A 23,435-nucleotide genomic window follows, 5' to 3' on the forward strand; every position below is an offset into this window, starting at 1 on the left:
ATTTCTTGGGAATTGGCCCCCTCTATATTGTCCCCGAAAACCTCCCCTCTGATATTGACCCTGGTAAGTAGGCCTTGTTTGTGAGGTTGTGGTTTCTGTGGGTTGACCTTGAAACCCTCCCCTAAAAGGTGTTTTCCGAAATGTGCCTCTGCTCTGCGGGGAGTAGAGTGCGCCCATGGCTTTGGCTGTATCAGTGTCTTTTTTGAGTTTCTCAATGGCAGTGTCAACCTCCGGCCCAAACAATTGCTGTTCATTAAATGGCATATTGAGCACAGCTTGTTGGATTTCCGGCTTGAACCCTGAAGTGCGCAGCCATGCGTGCCTTCGTATCGTGATTGCAGTGTTTATTGTCCTTGCAGCTGTATCTGCTGCATCCATGGAAGACCGTATCTGATTATTTGAGATACTTTGTCCCTCTTCTACCACCTGTTGCGCTCTTTTTTGGAACTCCTTGGGTAAGTGTTCGATGAAATGTTGCATTTCATCCCAATGAGCTCTGTCGTATCTTGCCAAAAGTGCTTGTGAATTGGCAATACGCCATTGATTTGCTGCTTGTGCTGCAACCCTTTTTCCCGCAGCATCAAATTTGCGGCTCTCTTTGTCTGGAGGTGGTGCGTCTCCTGAGGTATGAGAGTTGGCTCTCTTACGAGCTGCCCCGACAACTACTGAGTCTGGTGTTAGTTGTGTTGTAATATAGATTGGATCTGTTGGCGGTGGCTTGTACTTTTTCTCCACCCTTGGAGTTATGGCTCTGCCTTTAACTGGATCCTGAAATATTTGCTTTGAATGTTTTAGCATTCCTGGGAGCATGGGAAGGCTTTGGTACTGGCTATGGGTGGAGGATAGGGTGTTAAACAGAAAGTCATCCTCAATTGGTTCAGAATGTAAGGTGACGTTGTGAAATTCGGCTGCCCTTGCGACCACCTGTGTGTAGGATGTACTGTCCTCAGGTGGTGACGGTTTTGTGGGATAGGAGTCTGGGCTGTTGTCAGACACTGGAGCATCATAAAGGTCCCATGCATCGGGATCATCCTGACTCATTGTAGTATGAGCTGGTGAGTGCATCAGTGGTGGAGTTGTTGCTGGTGATGCATGGGTTGATGGTGGTGGAGACGGTGGCGGGTTGTTTTTCTTGCCACTTTTGCCTGTGGTTGCTTGTCCTTTTGTTGAAAGGCAAGTTTCCTTTTTATTTTGATTGGGGGAAGAGTGGTTCCCTGTGTCCTCATGAATATGAAGCCTTCTTTGCGTGTAGTCAGGCTCTACCGCTTGAAGCTCCTCTCCAAATCTATGTAATTGGGAGGTTAATCCTTGTTCCTCTGTATAGGAACTAGTTTTCGGCTCCGAGGCTGGATGTTTCGGAACCGAAACCTTTTCGGAAGTCTTTTTAGGCTCCGAAGAAACCTTCTTTGTTTTCGGCGTGGTGTCTTGGTGCCAAAATTCTTCGGTGCCGCTGTCTCTGTGCCGAAGTCTCTGTGCCGAAGTTTCTCGGAGCCGCTGTCTCGGCTCCGAGGTTGCTGTGTGGCGGTATCTCGACCGGAGTCGGATGACTTCGACACCAGCATGCCCTTTTTCGGTGCCTTGGATCGGTCACCTAGTTTTCGGGTTAAGCCATGGCCTGTTGGCGGTGGCGTCCCCTGGGCTTTTGTGGACTTCTCGTGAGTCTTGATTTTCGACGCCTTACTCACGGTTTGGTGTGTTTCTTCGGCGTCGAGCTCTTCAGAATCCGACTCGCGGATGGAGAAAGCTTCTTCTTCCTCCTCGAAACGTTCTTGACCTGTCGGCGTGGACGCCATTTGTAGTCTCCTGGCTCTTCGGTCTCTCAGCGTCTTCCTCGACCGAAACGCTCGACAGGCTTCACAAGTATCCTCCTTGTGCTCGGGGGACAAGCACAAGTTACAGACCAGATGTTGATCCGTATACGGATACTTGTTATGGCATTTTGGGCAGAAGCGGAATGGGGTCCGTTCCATCAGCCTTGAAGTCGCACGTGGCCGGGCCGACCAGGCCCCGACGGGGGATCGAAAAAACCCCGAAGGGCCACCGGAGCTCTTCAAAATTCGGTGTCGATTTGTTCTAACTAACCCGATACCGAACGCAAACAATACCGGCGATTTTTTCCGAGATTCTAACTAACTTTCCGACCCGAAACACGGAGCGAAAAGGAACACGTCCGAACCTGATGGCGGAAAAAAAACAATCTAAGATGGAGTCGACGCCCATGCGCAATGGAGTCGAAATGGGAGGAGTCCCTCGGTCTCGTGACTCGAAAAGACTTCTTCGAAGAAAAACAACTTGTAACACTCCGAGCCCAACACCAGATGGCGGACTGTGCACAGCATGTGTATCTGCAGCTACACATGCCATCGAACATATATATATATACACATACACACACACCTATAGTTAATACATACATATAGATAGATATCTGCACCATAGTACTGCAATTGTAGTCATATTATAAATCAACATTGGTTTTCCCATAAAAAGATACAAGCTGACACTCCAGGATACAAACACCCTTTATTTCACAAAATGGTCATGGGTTTCAGCTACAGAAGCCTTTGTCAACCTAGTGTGTGTGCTCATCTGCTTCTCAAAAATACATCTGAGAACATAGAGACAGACAAAATACTGTACATGATCCAAACATATTCTGGAAGGGGCATATCATTGAATTCACCCTCATAATTATGTGATGTAATGCGCTCATATTATGATAATGAAAGCAAACAAGAGCGTAATTCTACTACAAAATTTCAAAGTGTGATGGACTGCTCATGAACACAGAAAACGGAATGCCCATATCACTTATAAGATTGATACTTTGTGTGAATCAAAGAATAAATGATCACATAGAATACATTGATAATATTCACTTTCACACATTATCAATAGTTCAATTAACTATCATAGTCATACATTTCTATGATTTGAGATTATCACACGCTAATGTATAATCATAAAAAGAGGACTGTCTAGCCAAATGTATCTAATGTATAGCGTTGTAACACTGTATAAAATACTCTCTAGTGTTACAGCCTGTGTAGTGGGATACATTTTATATAGAAAATGCTCAATTATATTTTGAAAATGAGAGTGAGTATGCCAAAATTTGTACAACTAATTTCTGCATTTATGATCATTGTTCAATTCTCAAAGAAAGAATGATTTTGCAATTACGTTTAACTACAAAGGAGGGATTTTATATTATATTCTCACGCTTAACCACAAAGGATTAATTTTATATTATATGTTTCAATAAAATAAGAAATACATAAAATAATCTTGATCTCTTTTTAGATTAAATCTCTGTAAATAATCCGGTTTTCTCACTCTCATTGGCACCGAAATGTGGGAAAATGCTAAACAGCAATAAGAAATTGACCAAGTGTTACCAACGTGATCAAATAACGATGCCAATTTATGAAGGCAGAAAAGATATATGAATTAGAAATGTATCCTTTCATAGGTGTTATTCACAGAAAAAAAAAAAAACGCTTATTTACTTATTTTATTAAAACTTTTGGGGAAAAATACACTTTCACACTTCCAAATTCTGCATACTATTATGACTTAAGACATTTTGAGACCTGCCTTGTTAGACATCCTGGTCTGGCCAAGCCCTGGCCTCCTTTAAGGCTGCTACTATTCTCCCACTTTTGAAGACCCCTCTCTTGGTCCATCACCAACACTCAACTGCATCCACTTCTCTTGGGCCAGCTATTGCAAAGAGCCTGTAAGGCTTTGTAGCTTGTCACTTCTTTATCTTTCTTGAATCGTAAAAAATGGTTGACGCTTAAGCAGTTTTCAGACCTCACAAGCACAAAATCTGTTATTTCCTTTCTAGATCTCCATCATGCAGCTGATGTCCGCAGAGGCATTGCCACAGCAGTATCACCGCCTTGGTCTTATTAGATCTCTCTGTGGCTTTTGATACTGTCGACCACATGATGCTTCAAACTCATCGTAGCTGGAATTGGTGGCACTGTCTTTCAGTGATTCTGTTCGTTTCTTGAACGTACTCAAAATGTTTTCTTTCTTCTTCACACAAACACTACTGTAGGCTGCCCCAAGGATCTGCTCTCTCATCTATTCTTTTTACTTTTCAATCTTGAAATCTGGCTACTCTCATTTGTCTGTTTAAATTCCATTTTTTATTGCCATGCCGACAACACTCAAATCCTTTGTAGGCTGGGCGCAATTCTTTCCTGATAATCTATCATTTCAATACTGCCTTTCCAAAGTGCGCTCTCAAATGTAGCTCCATTAATTAAAAATAAACACCAGGAAGACTGAGATCCTGCCACTCTGTGGTAGCTCTCTTTTTGACCTCCGGATTTCGGCCCTTGCACCAATCCTCCTCAATATGTGAAGATGCTTGGCATCAAAGTTGATGCATCTCTTTAGGTGCATATTTAGGTTTCTTCTGTAGTCTCCTTGGGTAGTGTTGTCATGAGGAAGATTCACCTTCTTCAATCTCTTCTCTCCTATGTGGACACCACGCTGCAAGTATGTTGGTTCAAAGGGACAGATTGAACTACTGTAAAGGTGCCTACTTTGGCATACACTCTTTGCTGTCCCACCAACTGCAAGCTATAGAGAACCAGGCAGCATGCCACCTGGCAAACTGCTTTAATCAATACCTCCAAATCCTGAAACCTTCACATTGGTTCTTTCAATATGTCTATCATTACTTTTATGGTCCTTATGGTTTTATCATCTCTTGCCTGTCCAGATACACACACTCTGCTTAGGAACTAATGCTCTTTGTTCCCCAGTTTCGCAGAGCTGGTTTTGGATGTTGCTCTTTTCTGTCCTGGCCCGACTCTCTAGAACTCTCTGCCTTGGGCATAAAGATATACCTCTACCCATATTTGATTCAGGAAAGAAGTCAAAACCCCTTCTTTTCATTTAATAGTACACATCATCACTCTATCCTTTGCTTCCATTTGCAATACCCCAAGAGCCAAGAGACCATCTGGGTAGTAGTGTGCTCTATAAATCATCCAAAACACAGTACAACTGTCACCTTCTGATGAACATACACTTTTCTAGGAATTTTGTATTTCAAAGGCTACGGAGAAAAAATAAAAACATACAGAAATGTCAAACATATGGGGCGGTCTACAACCTAAAAGCCAGATACAAAGAATGTGATTGCAAATTAAGGCCAGAAAGCCCACAAAGTCTAGCCATCTCAATGCCTAGAGCGATTCAACTCAATCTCCATCTTTGTATTATCTTTAAAACTGCAATGAGCATCTGCATATGTGCTACATAAGCTTGCCTATGTCCCATGTTCGGCGTGACAGAGACTCTGATTTGTGTCGCCACAACATGCATTATAATAAGGATAAGTACAACCAAGAACCATGAGCCTTGGAAGAGATTGGAATATGAATGTGTGGCTCATCTACAAAGTGTGAGAGAAGAAGGAGGATAGAGTATGTGCATGCAAAGAGAAATAAAAAAATGTGAAGTAGTATGAAGAGCAAGATTAATGTGAGACGCCTTCATGGTGCTAGTGGGGACAGTATGTGACTCAGGAGTACCAGTAACCGTACAATGAAACGTCCACCACAACTCTTTCAGGATTTGCCAAAATACAAAGCCATATGGCTGGGCACACTAGTGGTAATGACTATGTTAATGTAGAGGGGAAATTAAATCACTACCTAGAGGCGTACTATGGAAAAGTGCTTCTTCTTCACTTTAGAAGAATGCTAGTGAGGTACTCAAGACCTTAGACATAGTTACATCCACATTTCTTGATCTAGAAACTCATCCCTACTGGAATACACCAGTGGCTACTTCACCAAAATCAAGGAGGTGACAGGGCATGTGCATTAACCCCCTGATGACATCATTAGAAGCATGTCACGTAGCAGCACATGCCTATTGTCCCTTCAGGACATCACAGGAAATGGGATCATGTACTTTTTCAAGTTAAACACCATTTGATGAAATTTAACCTTACTATCAGGAGATCATATTCACATGTCAAATTGAAACATACATGATGTCATTGCTAATTATTGATATCTCTCAATGGTGCACATCCTTGAAAAATTTCACATCACACCTACAGTAGTTAATCGTGAGAAAGTGTCAGGTCGCCTTTATGAATCTCGGGGCTCTTTGAATCTCTTTTGTCAGCCTCTATTTATTTCTGTACTCATAGTGAATAAAATACCCTTTTGTTCACTAATAGTATGAGAAAACAAAATCGGACCTTCAGCAGCAGTGTGAGGCAGTCAATGTGTCCGACTGCTAGTGCAGGCACATAAAGATGGCTTTCTGTGGTTTTCTGTGGCTGGTAAAGTCACTGGCGTCTGGGGCCTCCCAAGCCTGAGTGCCACTCCACTTGTGTTGTGCAGTGTTACTAGTAAAGGAACCTCACTGAAGCCCCTCCTCCCCCTGTGACAACATGGGGAAATGACAGGTGACAAAGCAAGAGGCTATAGGAAGCTAGCTGGAATCTGCACAATGCATCAACACTGGGTGTGCACCACGCAGGTATCAACTTTCAGTGCTTGAGGTGGAACAAGCTGTGTACATACCCTGAGGGTCCATGCAAGACTGGCAAGCAGCTAAGTACTTGAAATGGAGGCGTGCATGCATCTAAAGATAACTGGAAAAAAGCAAATGTGAGCATGCTTGCACATCAGAGTGTGTATTTGAGTGTGCGTGAGTGTGTGGGCCTGTGTATATGTGTGTGTGACTCAAAGTCAGTGAAAAGGCAGTGAATGATAGTGACTGCAACTGAGTGAGACAGAGTGGGTGAGAATAAGTGAGAATGAGTGTGAGAATGTGAAAGTAATACTGAGTGCAAGTCAGTGTGAGTGAGGGTGGCGGTGAATGATAAAGAATAAATGAGAGAAAATTAGTATGGGGAGTGTGAGACAATGTGAGGGACTGACAATAAGGAAGCATGAGTAAGAATGAATAGGAGTGCGTGAGAATGAGTAATTCTATGTTGCTGAACATGAGTGAGTGTGTGTGTGAATGTGTTACGCTTGTAAGTCTGCTGCCGACCTATTCTAGGTAACTCTTGGAATATCGGACACTCATGGCAAAATGCTGGCACTAACAAGCTGGGGGTAATTCTTTGCATAAGGGAGCAGCCATGGCATATGGGAGCATCCATGAAAACATGCTGCCATGGGACAGTGGAGGTAATTATTGACATTTTAATAATGAGGCCAACTCCGTGGAAGCTTTAGGCTTCATCGACTTGACACCCCATAAAAGTACGTAAAATGTAATACGTGACTTCAGAGCTTATTGGTTAAGTGTATTATGTGACATTGGTGCTTGAAAATACACTCGTTTTTTAAATATTTTCTCAGACTGAGATCTTCCAAACCCTCCGAGCAGAAGGTGGGCTTCATCGCTGCAACTTAGGCTAAAAATCAGGCCTCACGACTATCAATATTCATCTCCTGATGTCGCCCTGAGGTATGTTTGTGTGTAGTGTTTTCAGTTATCTTCTTTCTATGATAATATATGCCAAGAGTCCAAGATAGTCAGACCCACGCCGGCGTATTTAATATATCTATGTGATTTAAATTATCTCCGAGTCTTCCACACTGACCACGGAACTCTGACTGAGAAACCCTGCTAGAGACAAGGCTCACACATTACAAAACAGACAGAGAGAGCTTTCACTCAGAGACAGTTCGATGCCGCCTCCCTGGGATTTCAGTACCTCTAGGGGAGGCCGAGTCTTTACAGGAGGGTTAGCCTTGGACGCCTGCTCTGCCTGTTGAATGCCCTCACCAGTGGTGCCACCTGAGACTACAAGCACCTGCACGTCACCCTCCGCGGCACGCGATTCTTCCAACTCGGCGCCATATACCTCAGCCACTTCAAATTGTTCATTTAAAGTCTAAATGTTGGAGACAAAGGCAAAAGGGAATAAACATCAGTAATTCCTGCGGCAATGTTTGTTGAGGGACAAAATAAAAGCATGCTTCTGATGCCCAAACCAGTTCCATGCAACGTGGTTATTCTCTGTTTTATTAGACTCAGGGATACCACAGTTTGGTGGGACAATACTTTACAGCTCTGTCTCTACTGTCTATCCTTTGTGAAAAGGTGTTAACATAAATGTGCACCTGCAAGTATGTTGTAGTTAGAACTTATGAAAAATAAAGCAAAGGAGAACTCTACATAGTAAACTGAGGGGTAAACTCTGGCTCCGTCTATAAACAGGCACCAAATAATGATTGATTATGCATATTCCTCCTGTATCCCTTCTTAGCACTCAGTCTTCATGTGTGGAATGATGTCCACAGGGTAAGATGTATCTCACAGCACAGGAGCAAGGACCAAGTAGTGAAATGAAAAGAAGGCTCTCCACAGAACAGAGTGGCCATGCAGCGTGCCCCTTCCGCAGTGTTCACAAATCTCAGTGAGCCGAACTACATTATTGGGAGGTTGCATCACTGGGGGAGGGTAGCTCTCCCACTGAGAAATACAGGGGATTAGGGGTGATTGTGGATTCCCTACACTGGATAGCCCCCCTGGCTTAGGGGAACTAGAAGGGGGTTTTCCTGGGTGGACTGTGGAAGACCTGTGTGCCTACCATGAGTAATGAGCCACTGTCTCAAGCTACATCTCACTAATGAGGTCTCCATAAGCTGAAAGCAGTCTGATGGTGATTGTGTTCCCCTCTGTAGAGGGGACCAGTCCTGGCTATTTGACTGCCCTGTTCTGACTGGAAGAGGACCACGTCTGACTGGCACCCAGTTGATCTGTCTGGCGAGCCTGAGCAGACAAAACCATAATTGACTGGAAAGCAATGCGACTAGTTGAAACATTCCATCCATTACTTCTATTTTTTGTTAGTGAGATCCCCTGAGTGTGATGGTTCCCTTACTGATAATGCCACTGAACTCAAGCTGCAGCTCAGTGATGAGGCCGAAACCAATTGGAACTGGTCGGCAATGTTGCCTTGGAGAGGAGACCTGGTCTTACAGTTCGGGCTGGACAGTTTTCGCTGCAACAGGACTGCATACGGTTGGTCTCTAAACAGAGGGGACAGTGGGTGAAATAATTATAGACTGAGTTACGGCCTGAGAAATTACCAGTGGCTGGAAATAAATGAAACATTCCACCCATCAAACTTCTGTTTTTCTGTAGGGTAAGTTCAGAAGGTGTGCGCTGGGGACTGAAGGGTGAACACGGGCCTGAGTAACGCAACAAAATGATAAATGTAATGAGTTGGTCATTACCAATAGGGAGAAGGTTTGTGCATTTTTTCTTGGTCAGCATTTGTCTTACGTTTAGTTTGTTAGTTTTACGTTGCTTTTTGTTGCTTCTCAGCTTTTTCATGCACCTTGTGAATGTCAGTGTGGAATAATTCTGGCTCTGTACTCCAAGGTAGATTCTGGAGTGGTGTCTGTTCAGTTTCAGCCAATAAAAGTCATTTAGAGGACTTTCCGTTTATTGTTTGTTTTCAAATGCTACCATCATTTTTATTCATTGACGTATATTATTCCCTCAATTCTATTTAAGGATTGTACATTTACTTCTTTGGATTTACACTTTCCGCACTTACTCGTGCCAGTGATCCTAGAGTGGTTCATGTTGGCTGGTGTACAGCACATTTCCAGGCAGTGTATTTGTTGTAATTCTGCTAGAATCTTTACCGAAGGGGATGTCTGACTGACATAATGGCATGCTACGGTACCCTAAAGCAGTGGTTCCCAACCTTTTGACTTCTGTGGACCCCCACTTTATCATTACCGGAGCCCAGGACCCCCCACTAAATCTTTGTTGGAATCTGGGGCCCCCCCACTGAGTCATTACTGAAAGCCGGGGACCTAATCTGTTAATATTAATTAATTTTCCAAGCAGTCGTGGACCCCCTGAGGAAGGTTTGCGGACCCCCAGGGGGCCCCGGACCACAGGTTGGGAACCACCGCCCTAAGGCATTGCTAACGTTCCACTGAGTCCGACACAGCAGGCTGCAGTACCTCAAGCCGTTGCTAGAGGGCGCTTGAGAGACAGGTCTTAGCTCTAGCAGGCTGCAGTATTTTAATATTTTAAACAGTTATTAGAGGTCCATTGAGTCAGGCACAAGTGGTTCTACCAGGCTGCAGTACCTTAAGTCATTACTAGAGGTCCTTCGATGCACTCAGGTCTCTCATAGGCTTCCGTCACTTCCACGCCTACGGACTCCCAGCATCAATCTCATGATACCAGAGAATTTTGAAGAGATCAGATGCCCTTGAATGTCTCCTTTCATTGAAAGTGGTAAAGAACAATGGGAAATGACTGAGTGTGCTTTTATTTTTGAGCAGGCAGATCACAGGGAGGCCAAGGGCTCAACATTGGAATTTGCTTATTCACTTTAACAAGCCTAGTGATGTTTGCTTTTCTGTGACCTAAATAAATACCCTGATGCTGGGTTATGATGGTGAAAGTCACTATCAAGGCTCAGAGTTCATCTCTTCTGTGTTTCTGAAGAAGTTACTCTTATACTCATAGTCAAGTGTACATACAAAATAATTATTATGGTTGCTTTTAAAGATCAATTTCTTAGCTTTTTCCTTGTACGAGCAAGGCGGCATTCACCAATGTGGGCGAGAAGTGTGGGTAGACTGAGTGAGGGACAATGACCATCACTGAGTAAGGGTAGCTATGAGTAATGAGAAAGGGGCAATAAGAAAGGCTAGTAGGGTGGGGAAACCTACACACGAAAGGAAAGAGGCTGTGCCCACCACTCCAATGAAGTTCTAAAAGTCAAACTCTACAGTACAAGCAAAAAACACAGTTTCCTGACATCAGTGGTGTAAGGACAGAACTCATTCAATCAAAACACCGTGAGACCAAAATACTGCAAGGGCGGAGCAAACACAAAAACAGACTATCCCTGACAAGTGGGCTTTGTTACATTTTATGCTAAAAAAAAGTAACTAAAGTTCTGACTACATGAGAGGATTGCTGCTTAAAAGCAGGGTGCATACACAATGCAGCTGCACTGGGAGACACTGGAACAGTGAAATGAAAAAATATTTATCAGGTTCTATGCTTCCTGGATTCCTGCTCGTAGGCCAGCTGCTACCCAGCACTGGTTTGAGATTCCACAGTCCAAGGACACAGATAATTCAGTACCATTCTTTAACTATATTAGCATGCATGCCTTGAATGAAGTTCACAGCACCACACCAACACACTAGTGTTTACAAAGTGGTTGCACACACCACACGCTGTGTTAGGAAACACCTTTGGAAACACAAGAAGATGCACACTGTAGTGTTATGTGAGGTACACTCCAGGCACTCTAAAATGGAGCAACTCCATGGTTAGTCGATGGAACCATATCCGATGCCATGTTAATCTGTTTAGAGTAGTGAGTGGATATGTGTGTGCAGACACACTAGAAATCTAAAACAAACATGCAGGTGTGTACCACTTACATCAGAACGCCGCCACATTTACAAAGAAAAGAGAAAAAGAGAATGGCTGTTAAGAACTAAATGTTTTGAGAAACAATTAGTGAGCAAATTCTTAAAAAGTTGAAATATCTCAATTGTATCTAATGTTTGCTAGGGTGTCTTGACTCTACCTTTTCGCCATATGCTGCCACATCATTACAGATATGCACTTCATCGCCTAATCCCAGATTTATATGGAAGGCAACGCTTCGAAACATCGGGAGAGGGGAGAGAAAAGCTTCGAAGGTTCACTCCACTTCCCAACATGAACACAAAAACGAGCGAAACCCAACAATTTTTGGAAATGGCAAGAACTGGCGGGTGCGAGCCTCCAAATATTCTTTTTGTGAGACTTTGAAATTAGAATTGTTGGGTTTCACTCTCTTTTGGTTTTTGTTTACTTTACATCACAACAACCTACATAAAGGGATATAGTTGTAAAAAGTATCGAAAATAAGGGCACTAATGTGTGACCCCATACAGACATGGTATGTAAGAGTACAGCTTCATGGGTAATCAGTTTACACGCAGCATTGTTTCATGTATAGTAGAACCGTTCTTTGATTTACCATTATTTGATTGCATTATATTCCTTATTGTGAAGTAGTCTTTCTAAACATAAATGATGACTAGTGAATGTGCATTACCTTAGATATGTACACCATTGCTGCCTTCAGAGATGCATAATCAGTTCAGCCCACTAGATCTGTTTGTGCATCATGTTGCTCTAATGTCTGCCATTATGTACTCCATATGCATGGCACACTCCAGCTTTCCTCATATGACTAGGCTGTGGCCACTCTCTGATAATCCTAGATGGCCAACTATAAATTCAGAAGTTCCAGAATTATAGTCCTGAGATAAATGTACGTAATACCTCAATAAACTGGACTACAAGACTTCCGCTCTCAACGTACTGCACTGGTTTCCACTAGCAAGAAGAATATTGTTCAGAGCCCTTTGCATTGTACACAGGGCGATCCATGAGCTGGACCAACCTTCTTACAATCCAAACACAGATCATGCAACCCAGTTAGAAACCTTAGATCAAGTTTGGATCCAAGTTTGGCAATCACCTCTTAATAAAAAAGTCAAAGAGGTGTGAGCTCCTTCTCAGTACAGACAGGAAGGTTCAGCAGCACACCCCTGAGGAGGTTAAGGTCCATCAACAATCAGTGAGAATTCTAAAACGAAATAAAGGGCTGGCATATCCAAAACAATAGAACCTATACAATCTTAGGCTGAAATCGCTGATTGGTCTGTGTATACTACTTGCAATTCTGTCTCACACTCCTTTGTTTACAAGTACAACCGTACGTCTGACGCACATGCCCCTGCGCCAATTCTGAAGCAAGCTCTCCATGGGTCACACATGATTCCAAAATTCAGCACTAATAGATCTGGCTACTACCATAACCAATCCATGTGCTTCAGGAGGAATAAAAACTTTCAAGTGCCTAGAAAGTGATGTTGGTCTTCAACAAGAGAGATGCTACAAGACAGTACAATGGATCTGAATGGGGGTATTATTTGCAAACTAGCTAGGTATACAGAGAAGCACACTTAATACAGTCCGTTGTGTACCACCAGGGAGCACTAGACCTCTTTCCACTGCATGATTTTGTAAGTCCCCCTTTTGATCTCTCCAATTTGATCCCACTGTTCATTAGATGAATCACTACAAAGGTAGCCCATGTCCCCTTAACTCACAACCAGTTTTTAGGTTGAAGCCTACCAGACAGCACAGCTGTCTGGTTGTAAAGACATACTGGAGACATGCTGAAAGCCTTATTAGGAATGCATTCCATCCATTGCTTACCATTGGCTTGGTGTTTTGTAACTCAAGTTTGCTTGCTTTCTATTTGCTGACTTTGTTTTATGCTGTCCAGGATGTCTTTGTTCCTCCATGGAGCATAGACTGTTTACCACCTCTCTGACTGGCTCTTTGTATTCTTCCACGAGTGCTCGCTTTTTCTGGGAAGTTTTTTTTCTTTTTCGTGAGGCACTTCTGGACACTACATGTGTTTTCAGCTGTCTCCTGTATGCTAGTTCATAGCAGTAAACATGCTGTATTTCTTTGAAAAGGTTTCCTGCTTCCTGTCTTTCTGCTTTACTGATTCTACTTTGATTGATGTACCCTGGCAGTACATCACTCGTTAGATGCCTGTGATGAACAATGTTCTGTCTACAAACTTGTTGGTCAGTGCGCTTTACTAAAAGCATAACTTAAACAATCATCTTCCTCAATTTAACATAGGTGCTGGGAGTAGGGGAAAATAAATAAGCTGGAGTTCAGAGATGAATGAGCAATAAACAGGCCTTTAGATTTTGTTTTTATCTTGTGCAAAGACAGAGGTCAAGTGTTAGGCTTTGTCTTCCTGGGAGCTTGAAGTTTACTTTTCTTAGTCTGACTGCAAAGAGAGGATTTATGTGAGAATCTTGCTGAGTACTAGGGATGTAAACAAAAAGGATTTATGACGTTTATTTTTTTCTAACACAACACATTTTAAATTTTAGTAAACAAACTGTACAAATATTTCATAATATATCAGAATTAGCAAAGCGCAAATGAGGCACATTTTTTGTAACTCTCCATGTTGTGGAAACAAATATTTTAATACAATCAAACCAAATCAACACACTAGGTGATGCTGATTTCCACACGTTATTGTTTGGGTGTTGTATAAAAAAACTGCATGTCTGGAAATGTAAAGGTCTGTTCAATTGAAATTGTGTTGTTGGAAATGGTAGTTCGCTACTTCGCTACTCATACTCCACTATACAACGCTCTATTCCACACCATTCTATGCCACTGTAAGTCACTCCAATCTACAACACTCACCTCAACTCTGTGCCACTCTATTGCACTCCACTTTATGCCACTTAACTGTGTCCCACTCTACTCTACACCACTCTACTGCACTCCAGTCTGTGCCACTATACTACATGCTACACCACTCTGCGCCACTCAACGACACTGCATTGTACTCAATTCTATGACACATTACTCTATGACACTCTATACCACTCCACTCTGTGCCACTCTACTCTACAACGCTCTACAACACTCTAGTTCACTGTACAGCACACGACTCGAGATATCTACTCCTCTCTGCACCACGCCAGTCAACACCACTGCGTTCTACAACACTCTACTCCACTACACTTTACGTGGCTCTAAGCCACGCCACGCCACTCCACTGTAATCTACTCTACACCACTCCACTCTTTGGCACTCCTCTCTACACCACTCCATTTTACGCCACCCCAGTCCTCTCCACTCCACTTCACTCTACTTCTACTCCACTCCACTCCAGGCCACTCCACTCTACTCCATTTCAGTCCCTGACACTCTACTGTACGCCAGTCCACACTACTCTATGCCACTCCACTGTACAAAACTCTGCTCTATGTCATTCTACTCCACGCCACTACTATCCTACGACAGAGTACTCCACCCCACTCTATGACAGTCAACCCCACTCCACTATACTTCCCTTTACGCCACTCCACTCTATGCCTTTGTACGCCACTCCACGCTACTCCACAACACTCTGCTCTATGACACTCTACTCCACACCACCACTATCCTATGATACTCTACTAGAGAGACCAGACATCCCAGATTTCCCCGGACAGTCCCGGTTTTCAGAGGACTGTCCTGGTGTCCTGATACTTTTGTTCATTTTTAATAAATGTCCCGTTTTTGGGGCAAACATTAGGTCAAACTGTGAACATTTCTGTTAATTGTAAATACATGTGTAAACAAATGTCCCGGTGTTTGGGACAAAGATCAGGTCAACTTGCGAGTCAGAAATGAAAGGAATGCTCTCCTTTCACATGCAGCTCTAGAGACTTAAATATTTGAAAAAGTAATTTATTGGTTTATGCCTGTCTGCTGCTGCCTGCTCCCTTATCTGTGTGTGTGTGTGTGTGTATATATATATATACACACACATATATATGTGGATATATACACACACATATATATATATATATATATATATACACACACATTTACAGGACAGGCCAGATATAAAAGTGAGACTAAAGACTTTAGTCCTACTTTTATGTCTGACCTGTCAACATTTTTTTACATTTCAAAATCTGGTCACCCTACACTTTACTTCACTCCACTCTATGACAGCCCAACACACTTCACTTTATGCCACTACACTCCATGCCACTCTCCGCTATGCCACTAACTTTTATCCATACTGAACAGCAGCCCGCTGGTTTATAACACAGCTAAAACACATTGGCAAAGCCATAGCTATCACATAGATGAGACCTATTGGCTTTGCCAATGCTTGCTTTGTTATCAGATTATCTTTATGTGATCCATAGGGCACAAAATCATCTTTACCACGTAAAGGGATGTTTATCCTTTAGGGAGAACAGTCTGAAAATGTGGCCCTTATCTGTCTGATCACCTCCCAAGACATTTATGTCTTTGAGCAGTGCCACTGTTTGTCAGAAGCCACTACATTTTAAATTCTTAGTCATGTTTTGCCAGTCACAGTTTACAAACTTTTTCTAACAGTGAAATGACTGAAATACAGCATGACCAGCCTAACGCACTACAAGCGTAATAACCTGTACAAAGTGAAGGGAACAAGTTATAGTTGAGCAAACATATTATTGCTGCCTGTCTATTCATGCTTTAGCTTCTTTAACATGTTAAATGGCATTGTTTAAGATTCAATTCAATGTTGGAAACACTTTATCTTGCAATAATTCAAATTCTTCAACAATTTTTGATTAAAACTTGGTGTAATCGTGAAAGCATCATGCCAAGTGTTTTTTTTAATTTTTTGCACAGAAGTCCTATTTTTTAAAATGATGGGTAAAATCTGGTCTAAAGAGGGCTGAAGCATGACTAAATGTTCTACCCAAGAAATAACATATCCTGATCATGAAATAAGGATTGTAGAATAAGATAATGTTCGGTAAAAACAACTAAAACTAAAATTGTTGTAGCTACCAGGTAAACAGTTTTAAAAGCCTTTAGATTCTCTTTCTAAAGTCAAAAATGGATAATAAAAATATTCTAGTAGCAAGGCGTTGTCAAGATGGTGCTGTGCTAAGTCGCATCAGCGCAGGGTTCCGCTCTGAATCAGAGACCCTTCGCCATTAATCCATCAGGATCGGAGTGGCGATGGACAGCCCGTGATTGCAGGGTGGGGCTGAAGCCCGCGGAGGGAGCTGCCAAACAGTGAGATCTGGCGACGAGGCAGGGAGACATAAGCATGCCCCAGCAGCGAAGCTGGACAACGGCCCACGGTGAGGCGGGGGGAAGAGGTGTGCGGCCTGGGTGGTTCAGCCCGAAAGACTGTGGCGGCATTTGAGCCGGCTTTTATCCATGCGTGATGGGAGGTGAGCCACCTGCTGGAATTGGAGTGCGCAGTGATGTCTTCCAGCCTCGCTCCCCTGGGACAGGAATCTGACGCCTGGCGGTGTGGGAGAGGTGAGAGGAACTGCCTTTGGAGTCCTGCAGGGATGTGGGCCCCTTCTCCATCCTTGTTGGAACAGTCTGATAGAGAGAGGACACACTGCTGGGGCCCGGCTGGTGTGCGGTGGCTAAAACAGGCCGTGACCACGCGAAGAGTAAAGCCCTGATGTCAGTAGGCCCAATTAGGCTACCTATTTCTTACTCTGAAGCAGCAGTAAGCCGCATTCAACCACCTGAGAGACTCACTGTAACTACATGTGAGGAAAGCAAGGTATGGCACCTCCACTACCTCGCCGGCATTGCCTGAGTGGCACTGGACTCCCCAATGAGACACGGGCAGGCTCACGGAGGTAGGCTGGGGAATACTGGGCAGCCTTGGGCGGCAGGAGACAATCGGAGGGGATGCAGCCCGGGCCCCTGAAGAAACTGACCCCCGGACAGAGGGTGTAATTAAGGCGGCTGCCTTTCTCCTGCTCCAGAGGGTTACCCGCTACTTGTGTCTCAGAGCAGCATAGGGGAGGCTGGCTGACAGCTGGACCGTCTGGGGCAGTTCGTTCTTTTGCCCCATCCGGAACACTGGGGGCAGTGATAACTTGGGCCCCCGCCAGAGAGACTAACCTGGTGTACTACGCACACTGTATGGAGGATCACCTCTCCCACTGGGGTGGTTGGCCTGTGGGAGTGGTGTGGACAGCTACACATCCGTGAGAGGTGTTTACAGAGGGTGCTGATATGCTGCTGGCCGAGACTGGTGATGGCCCTGAGCACCCGTGTTCTCACAAGAGAGGAAGGAGAGTCATAGGCAGAGGAAGTGGGGGGATCTAGCCGACGAGGGCGACATATGAAGAGGGACGCTGCACCACCATGGGGTGCCTTTGGGGTTGTCACCCCCTCCTTATTCGCTGAACACTGCTAGGCTGCTGAGATCTTGCGGAGAGAGCAATCAGGGGGGAAGAAGGGAGTCCCTTAACTTGGAGAGGATTCAGAATCACTGATCCACCTGCTTCCCCTAGGATGGGTGGCTTTGGGGTGCCTGTGTCCGTTATCATCAGATCATTGAAGGTAGGGAGCACTGCAAGACAGAAAATGGTTAAAGACAGAAAATGTGCAAAGACAGAAAATGGTTAAACCAAAGATATCTGTGTTCCCACCCGTGCATAAATCAATAGCAACCATGCTGCCGGCCTCTCCAGCACAGACAGACCCGATCTGTCAGCTAGAAGTTACACTCAAAAACACATATGCATGTTTGATAAGGTACTCCAAGCCATTCAAGACTCAAAAGTGGGCATGGAAATTCAACTAGGGGCTATGCAAGCAAAGACAGGCCTCCAGCGGAAACTGGTGGAAAGAATGGACGAGGCGGATTCAACAATTACATCGCTGCACCCCACCATGTTGATGGTACAAGATCAACTGAAGACCCTACAAGCAGAAGTTCATGAACTCAAGCTACGAACTCAAACTCAAGCTACGAGATGCAGAGGGGTGGTCAAGCCGCAACAATGTTCGTTTCTGGGGTTCCCTGAGAAGGTAGAGGCCCCCAATACAGACCTCTTTCTGCAAAATGGCTCACTCAAATGCTACTGGCTGGTTGGGTACCAAAGTTCTTCTCGGTTGAGGGTGCCCATCGCATCCCGGGTTGTCCTCCAGCCCCTGGAGCTGCCCCATGCCCGGTGATAGCATGGCTGCTCAACTATAGAGACAGAGATCTCCTACTGCAGCTGTTTCAGACAAAAGGCCCTTAGTAACACCAAGGCCACACCATAACAGCATAACCACACTACATTGTCAAGGTCCGGAGGCAATGTAACACATTCAGAGTTGTGAAAATACAACTGCAAATACAAGGGTTCAAGTATGCTCTGCCCTTCCCTGCAAAATAACGTGTACTAGACAATGGTATGCCCTATTTTTTCACTTCACCCGACGAACCCTGGAACTGGTTACAGTCCAAAAGAGTAAGAGACCTGGGAGATGCTGAAAACAGCATTGTAGGGCTTGTTGGATGGGAGTCCCAGGCGCTGTCAACGCCAACGCAGACCGCACTCATGCCCATTCAGAGAAACAGGGAGCTGAAGAGAGGGCTAAGGTGGTGGCAGAGGTCTCCCTGCATGGGACCAATAGGCTCCAGGATCTGGTGCCTGACATGGATCTGGACTCAGTGCAGCGGAGGGCCTCGGCTCCCTGGTTTCAGACGATGACACTACTACGGCCTCCATGAAATCACTGCAAAAAGAGATGGCTGAAAAGGGCTGTAAGTGTGCTGATACATACTGGATGTGAGGACTGGGGAGGGCACGCTCTGAAGATGACCGTCATTTCTAGGAATAGCGCAAGATGGCACCACATGGGGGGGAGATCCACCAGAGGAGCAACATGATGTGGGCCCTGGCAAATTTTGGCATCTGCGGGCCTTCCGTTTGTTATTCATTGCTTGGCCCAACCCTCCACGGAATTCCGCATGGACTAAGCTGCAGTATTGCTACTAAGAGGACATCACATGACTTGTTGTTTTTTTTTTGGTACGATGCCTGTTAGCGTGCAAGCCAAGGAAGGGGGTGTTAATGTTTTTGTTAAGATTTGTTTGGTTAGATTCCCTGGGATGGGATCAGATGGCATGACAGAGGAGGAAGGCAAGGGGTCACAACTGTTGTATACGCATTCTGTCAAACCCGAGGAAATTTCAACTGTGTACACAATACTGATCTTGATCATTTGATTCCCCCCCAATCTGGGACACAGGGTCTGCAGGCGACCAAGCACTTTAGACATTGGACTGAAGCAACACAGTTCTACGATGTCTGGCAGCTGGGTCACCTGGAAGACAGAGAATACTCATACTACACACCGGGCCACCAAGTACACAAGACTGGATTATATCTTCTGTAATGCAAAACTATGGCCCAGAGTCCGACATTCAGAATATTTGGGCATAACGCTCTCATACCATAGCCTCCTCATGATGTCCATGCACTGGGGAGATGACAGGGCACCGAGCCTGTCCTGGCGGTGGTAAGTGGAGACTTTGCTGGATGCTGGATACAGAGAGACAATTGGGGCGCATTTGCTACATTACTTTGAGGAGAACGAGGACTCCTCGAGAACTAGGAGTGTTGAATGGGACGCTATGAAAGTGGTCATGAGGGGGCATTGTATAACAAAACTACCTGGGGCAAGTGTATTTCCCTCACTTGCAGCCTACTGACATTGAAGACGCAGCTCAGAGCTGTAGAGATGGAGGCGGTGACCTTGACTGAGGTGTGGGCAGGCCTGAAAGACCCGAGGGGCTGCCACGGGTGGGAGGTGTGACGCTTGCAACTATTAGATAACAGGGCATCCCTGGTGCGGCAGCATACTGACAAGGACAAACCAGGCCGCTGGTTGGCATGTTTGCTGCGATTGGAGATCCCCAGAATTATCATAACGACAATCCAAAATACTATGGGAGGAGTGGTGAGTACCCAGGAGGAGATCTGCAAGGTTTTTGCACAATATTATGAAATGCTCTACTCTCCTCTGCCTGACCCCCACACGGTCCACCTGCGGAGATATATAGCTGAGGGGGCTCTCCCTTGGTTGGACCCCCTGCAGATACAGGAACTCGAAAAACAACTGCAGCCCACAGAGATACAGGCTGTCATCCATCAAATGGCATGCAACAAAGTCCCAGGTACAGAAGGATTTCCTGTGGAATGTTACACAACTTTTAAAGCCACGTTAGTGCCCAACCTACTAGAAATGGACAAGGATGCACACCACAGTGGTTGTCTACCGGAAACCCTTTCAGAGGCTCTTATTATAGTGTTACCCAAGCCAGGCAGAGACCCACAAGAGAATAACTCGTACCGGCCATTATTGATGCTAAACATCGATTATAGAATCCTAAGCAAAGACTTGGCAAATCGCTTGCTCCCAACAGTACCAACATTGGTGCAGCCAGACCAGTGCGGATATATTTCCTAGAGAGCCACTTCAGCTAACACCTGCAGACTAAATCACATTATGGATGTAGTTGCCAAAACTGGGGAGCTGCCAGTGGCAATTTCCCTAGACTTAGAGAAAGCTTTTGACACCTTAGGGTGGTCATACTTACTGCTGGTCTTGGGAGGAATGGGGATGGGGTCTGAATTCCTCAGATGGGTGCGACTGCTATACACAAAACCTAAGGCATGAGTATGCATAGGACATCAAATATTACGTCAATTTGCCCATGGGCAGGGGCACGCGACAAGGTTGCTCCCTCTCACCAGTTATAATTACGCTGGTGATGGAGCTGCTGGCCACCCTATTATGGGCAAAAGGCCCTGCCTGAGGCATGGCTATGGGCCCTGTGTGGCATACGGTGTCATTATACGTGGACGACGTCCTGGTATACTTGAGAGACAACAGGCATGGCCTGTCAGATCTCTTCAACCTCCTGGACCGCTTTGGGGATATGAAGTGACTCTGGGTGAACTGGGGTAAGTCCGGTGTTCTTCCTCTAAGGAAGAAAGATGAAACAGAGATGGGGCAGTGGAACCCATCCGATTGCCTTGGTGCTACAATACATTCTGATACCTAGATGTGAATGTGGAGCACTCAGACAAAGACCTCCTAGACGGTAATCACGGGAGGGACCTGCTGTCCCTGTGGGGCTCCCTCAGATTTTGGACGCAACTGCTGCTTTCACCTATGGGCTGCAAGTCTATTGCTAAACTGCTAATATTACTGCGGGTACTCTATTTCTTTGCAACAAATCCAGTGGTTCCCACCAGGGAATTCTTTGTCGATTTATGATGGTTACTATCTGATCTGGTTTGGGGCGGAACAAAAAAGAGAGTTGCCATTACAACACTTCAACAGCCCTTGATGGGTGGACGCTTGGCGGTCCAAAACTTCGAGCTGTATTTTGCAGGAGTTCAACTACAATGGCCCATGCGCTGGCTGGCGGGTGACAGGCTGGGAGAGAGAAGATTGGTTGTGGAGGAGCTAAGAGGGATGGGGCTCCTTGATTAGTAGCTGACAGTGGGAGGCGCACCCCGTAAAATGGGCAGAATGACTCGGACTGCTAAACTCTGCTGGGGCAGGTACATCCAATGGAAATGCCAGAAGCCACATTATGCCTCGCAATTGCCGCCCCAGAACATGCCCGGCTCAAAAGAACTATGGGAGTCCCACAATGAGAACCATTGGCAACAAGCAGGGGTGATGTGTGTAGGAGATCTGTACTCAGATGAGGGGCTTCGCTCCTTCCCAGATTAGCAGGAATACAATGGTGTGGAAGTGGGTCAATTCTTGACATACAACGCTTTAGTGTTAGTAATTAGGGAAATGTGGGGTGGGGTAGGAGGCCACAGTCCTACATCATAGGCTACAGTACATATTGATGCATGGAATAGGTTGGTGTGCTGTCACAGTGCTGTATGCGGCATTGCAGGCTGCTACCCCGGACATCGCAGGTCTTGGCAAGCACCGTTGGGATGCATGCCTGGGGTTGGAATTGCTGCCCAAACTGTGGGAAATGGCACTCAAACAGGTCAAGAGGATTTCCCGTAATGCATGCCTGAAATTTACCCAATTCAGTTATTTGCATCATACTTACCTCACGCTGCATCGGTTATATAAGAGGATCCCAGAGGTCGTGGCGGGGTTCCCCTGCTATGGTCACTGGGATGCATCCTTCTACCATTTGGTATGGGAATGCCCTCCAGTGGCGCAGGTATGGGTGCAGGTTCTGGAATGTATATATATCGGCAGTGTTAGACGTGCCGCTCCCTACCGACCCAAAGTATTGTCTTTTCGGCATCACCAAGTGCATGAAACACACCAAGCACTATTTGAAATGGGCATAGACTTGACCACATATGTGCCCCACATATTTGTTTTTTGGCCCCCTCCCCACTACCAGCAATAGCTGCAAGATACCCACCTTCGCTACTCAAAATTTTTTATTCACCCTTTACCCCTCGTTTGTTTGTATATTCACTTCACTCCCCTCTTCCCTTTACTTTCGTTTCTCCTGCACTCAAAATAGCTCATGGTCACAGGGAAACATGCCCTGCCAAATATCTTAGGGTACCCACAGAGTTTAGTTAATTGGTTTTAGTTCAACGTGTTATTACTGCCTACTTCCCCTAACACAGACATAATCCGTGCGACACACACTGACGGACAGAACACCCCCAATTCACAGACCCTGGACGAGAGATATCTTCGATAAAACAGTATCATGAGGACTGGCCATTCATTGGGAACCCTTGATACAGAATGCGATAATGGGCCAAATAACAAAGGAATTGCTCTTTCAGAAACAAATGTGTGACTGTTTGATGATGTATACGCCTCTAAATGATGATACCATGGATATTGTTTATGTGGTCATTGTGGAAGAAAAGCTGATTTAACCACTTCGCTGCCAGGCCTTTTCCCCCTCCTGTGCCGAGCCTTTTTTTGGCTATTTGGAGCAGTTTGCGCTTAGGCCCTCATAACTTTTTGTTCACATAAGCTACCCACGCCACATTTGCGTCCTTTTTTTCCAACATCCTAGGGATTCT

The 23,435-nt window shown here is 45.0% G+C and overlaps 1 protein-coding gene across 5 annotated transcripts in view; it reads right to left on the reverse strand.

The window, feature by feature from the left end:
• Positions 1 to 23,435, reverse strand: part of REEP1 (receptor accessory protein 1) — a 319,570-nt gene that overhangs the window by 43,463 nt on the left and 252,672 nt on the right. For 3 of the 5 annotated variants that reach the window (XM_069204348.1, XM_069204337.1, XM_069204359.1), the window contains one exon: positions 7,712 to 7,869. The exons of the other annotated variants lie outside the window; for them this stretch is intronic. In XM_069204348.1, the coding sequence (XP_069060449.1) occupies positions 7,712 to 7,869 (158 nt within the window). The remainder of the gene's footprint in view (positions 1 to 7,711; positions 7,870 to 23,435) is intronic. 5 annotated transcript variants of the gene reach the window in all.

This window comes from Pleurodeles waltl, chromosome 1_2, assembly GCF_031143425.1.
Source record: "Pleurodeles waltl isolate 20211129_DDA chromosome 1_2, aPleWal1.hap1.20221129, whole genome shotgun sequence".
NCBI lineage: Eukaryota > Metazoa > Chordata > Amphibia > Caudata > Salamandridae > Pleurodeles > Pleurodeles waltl.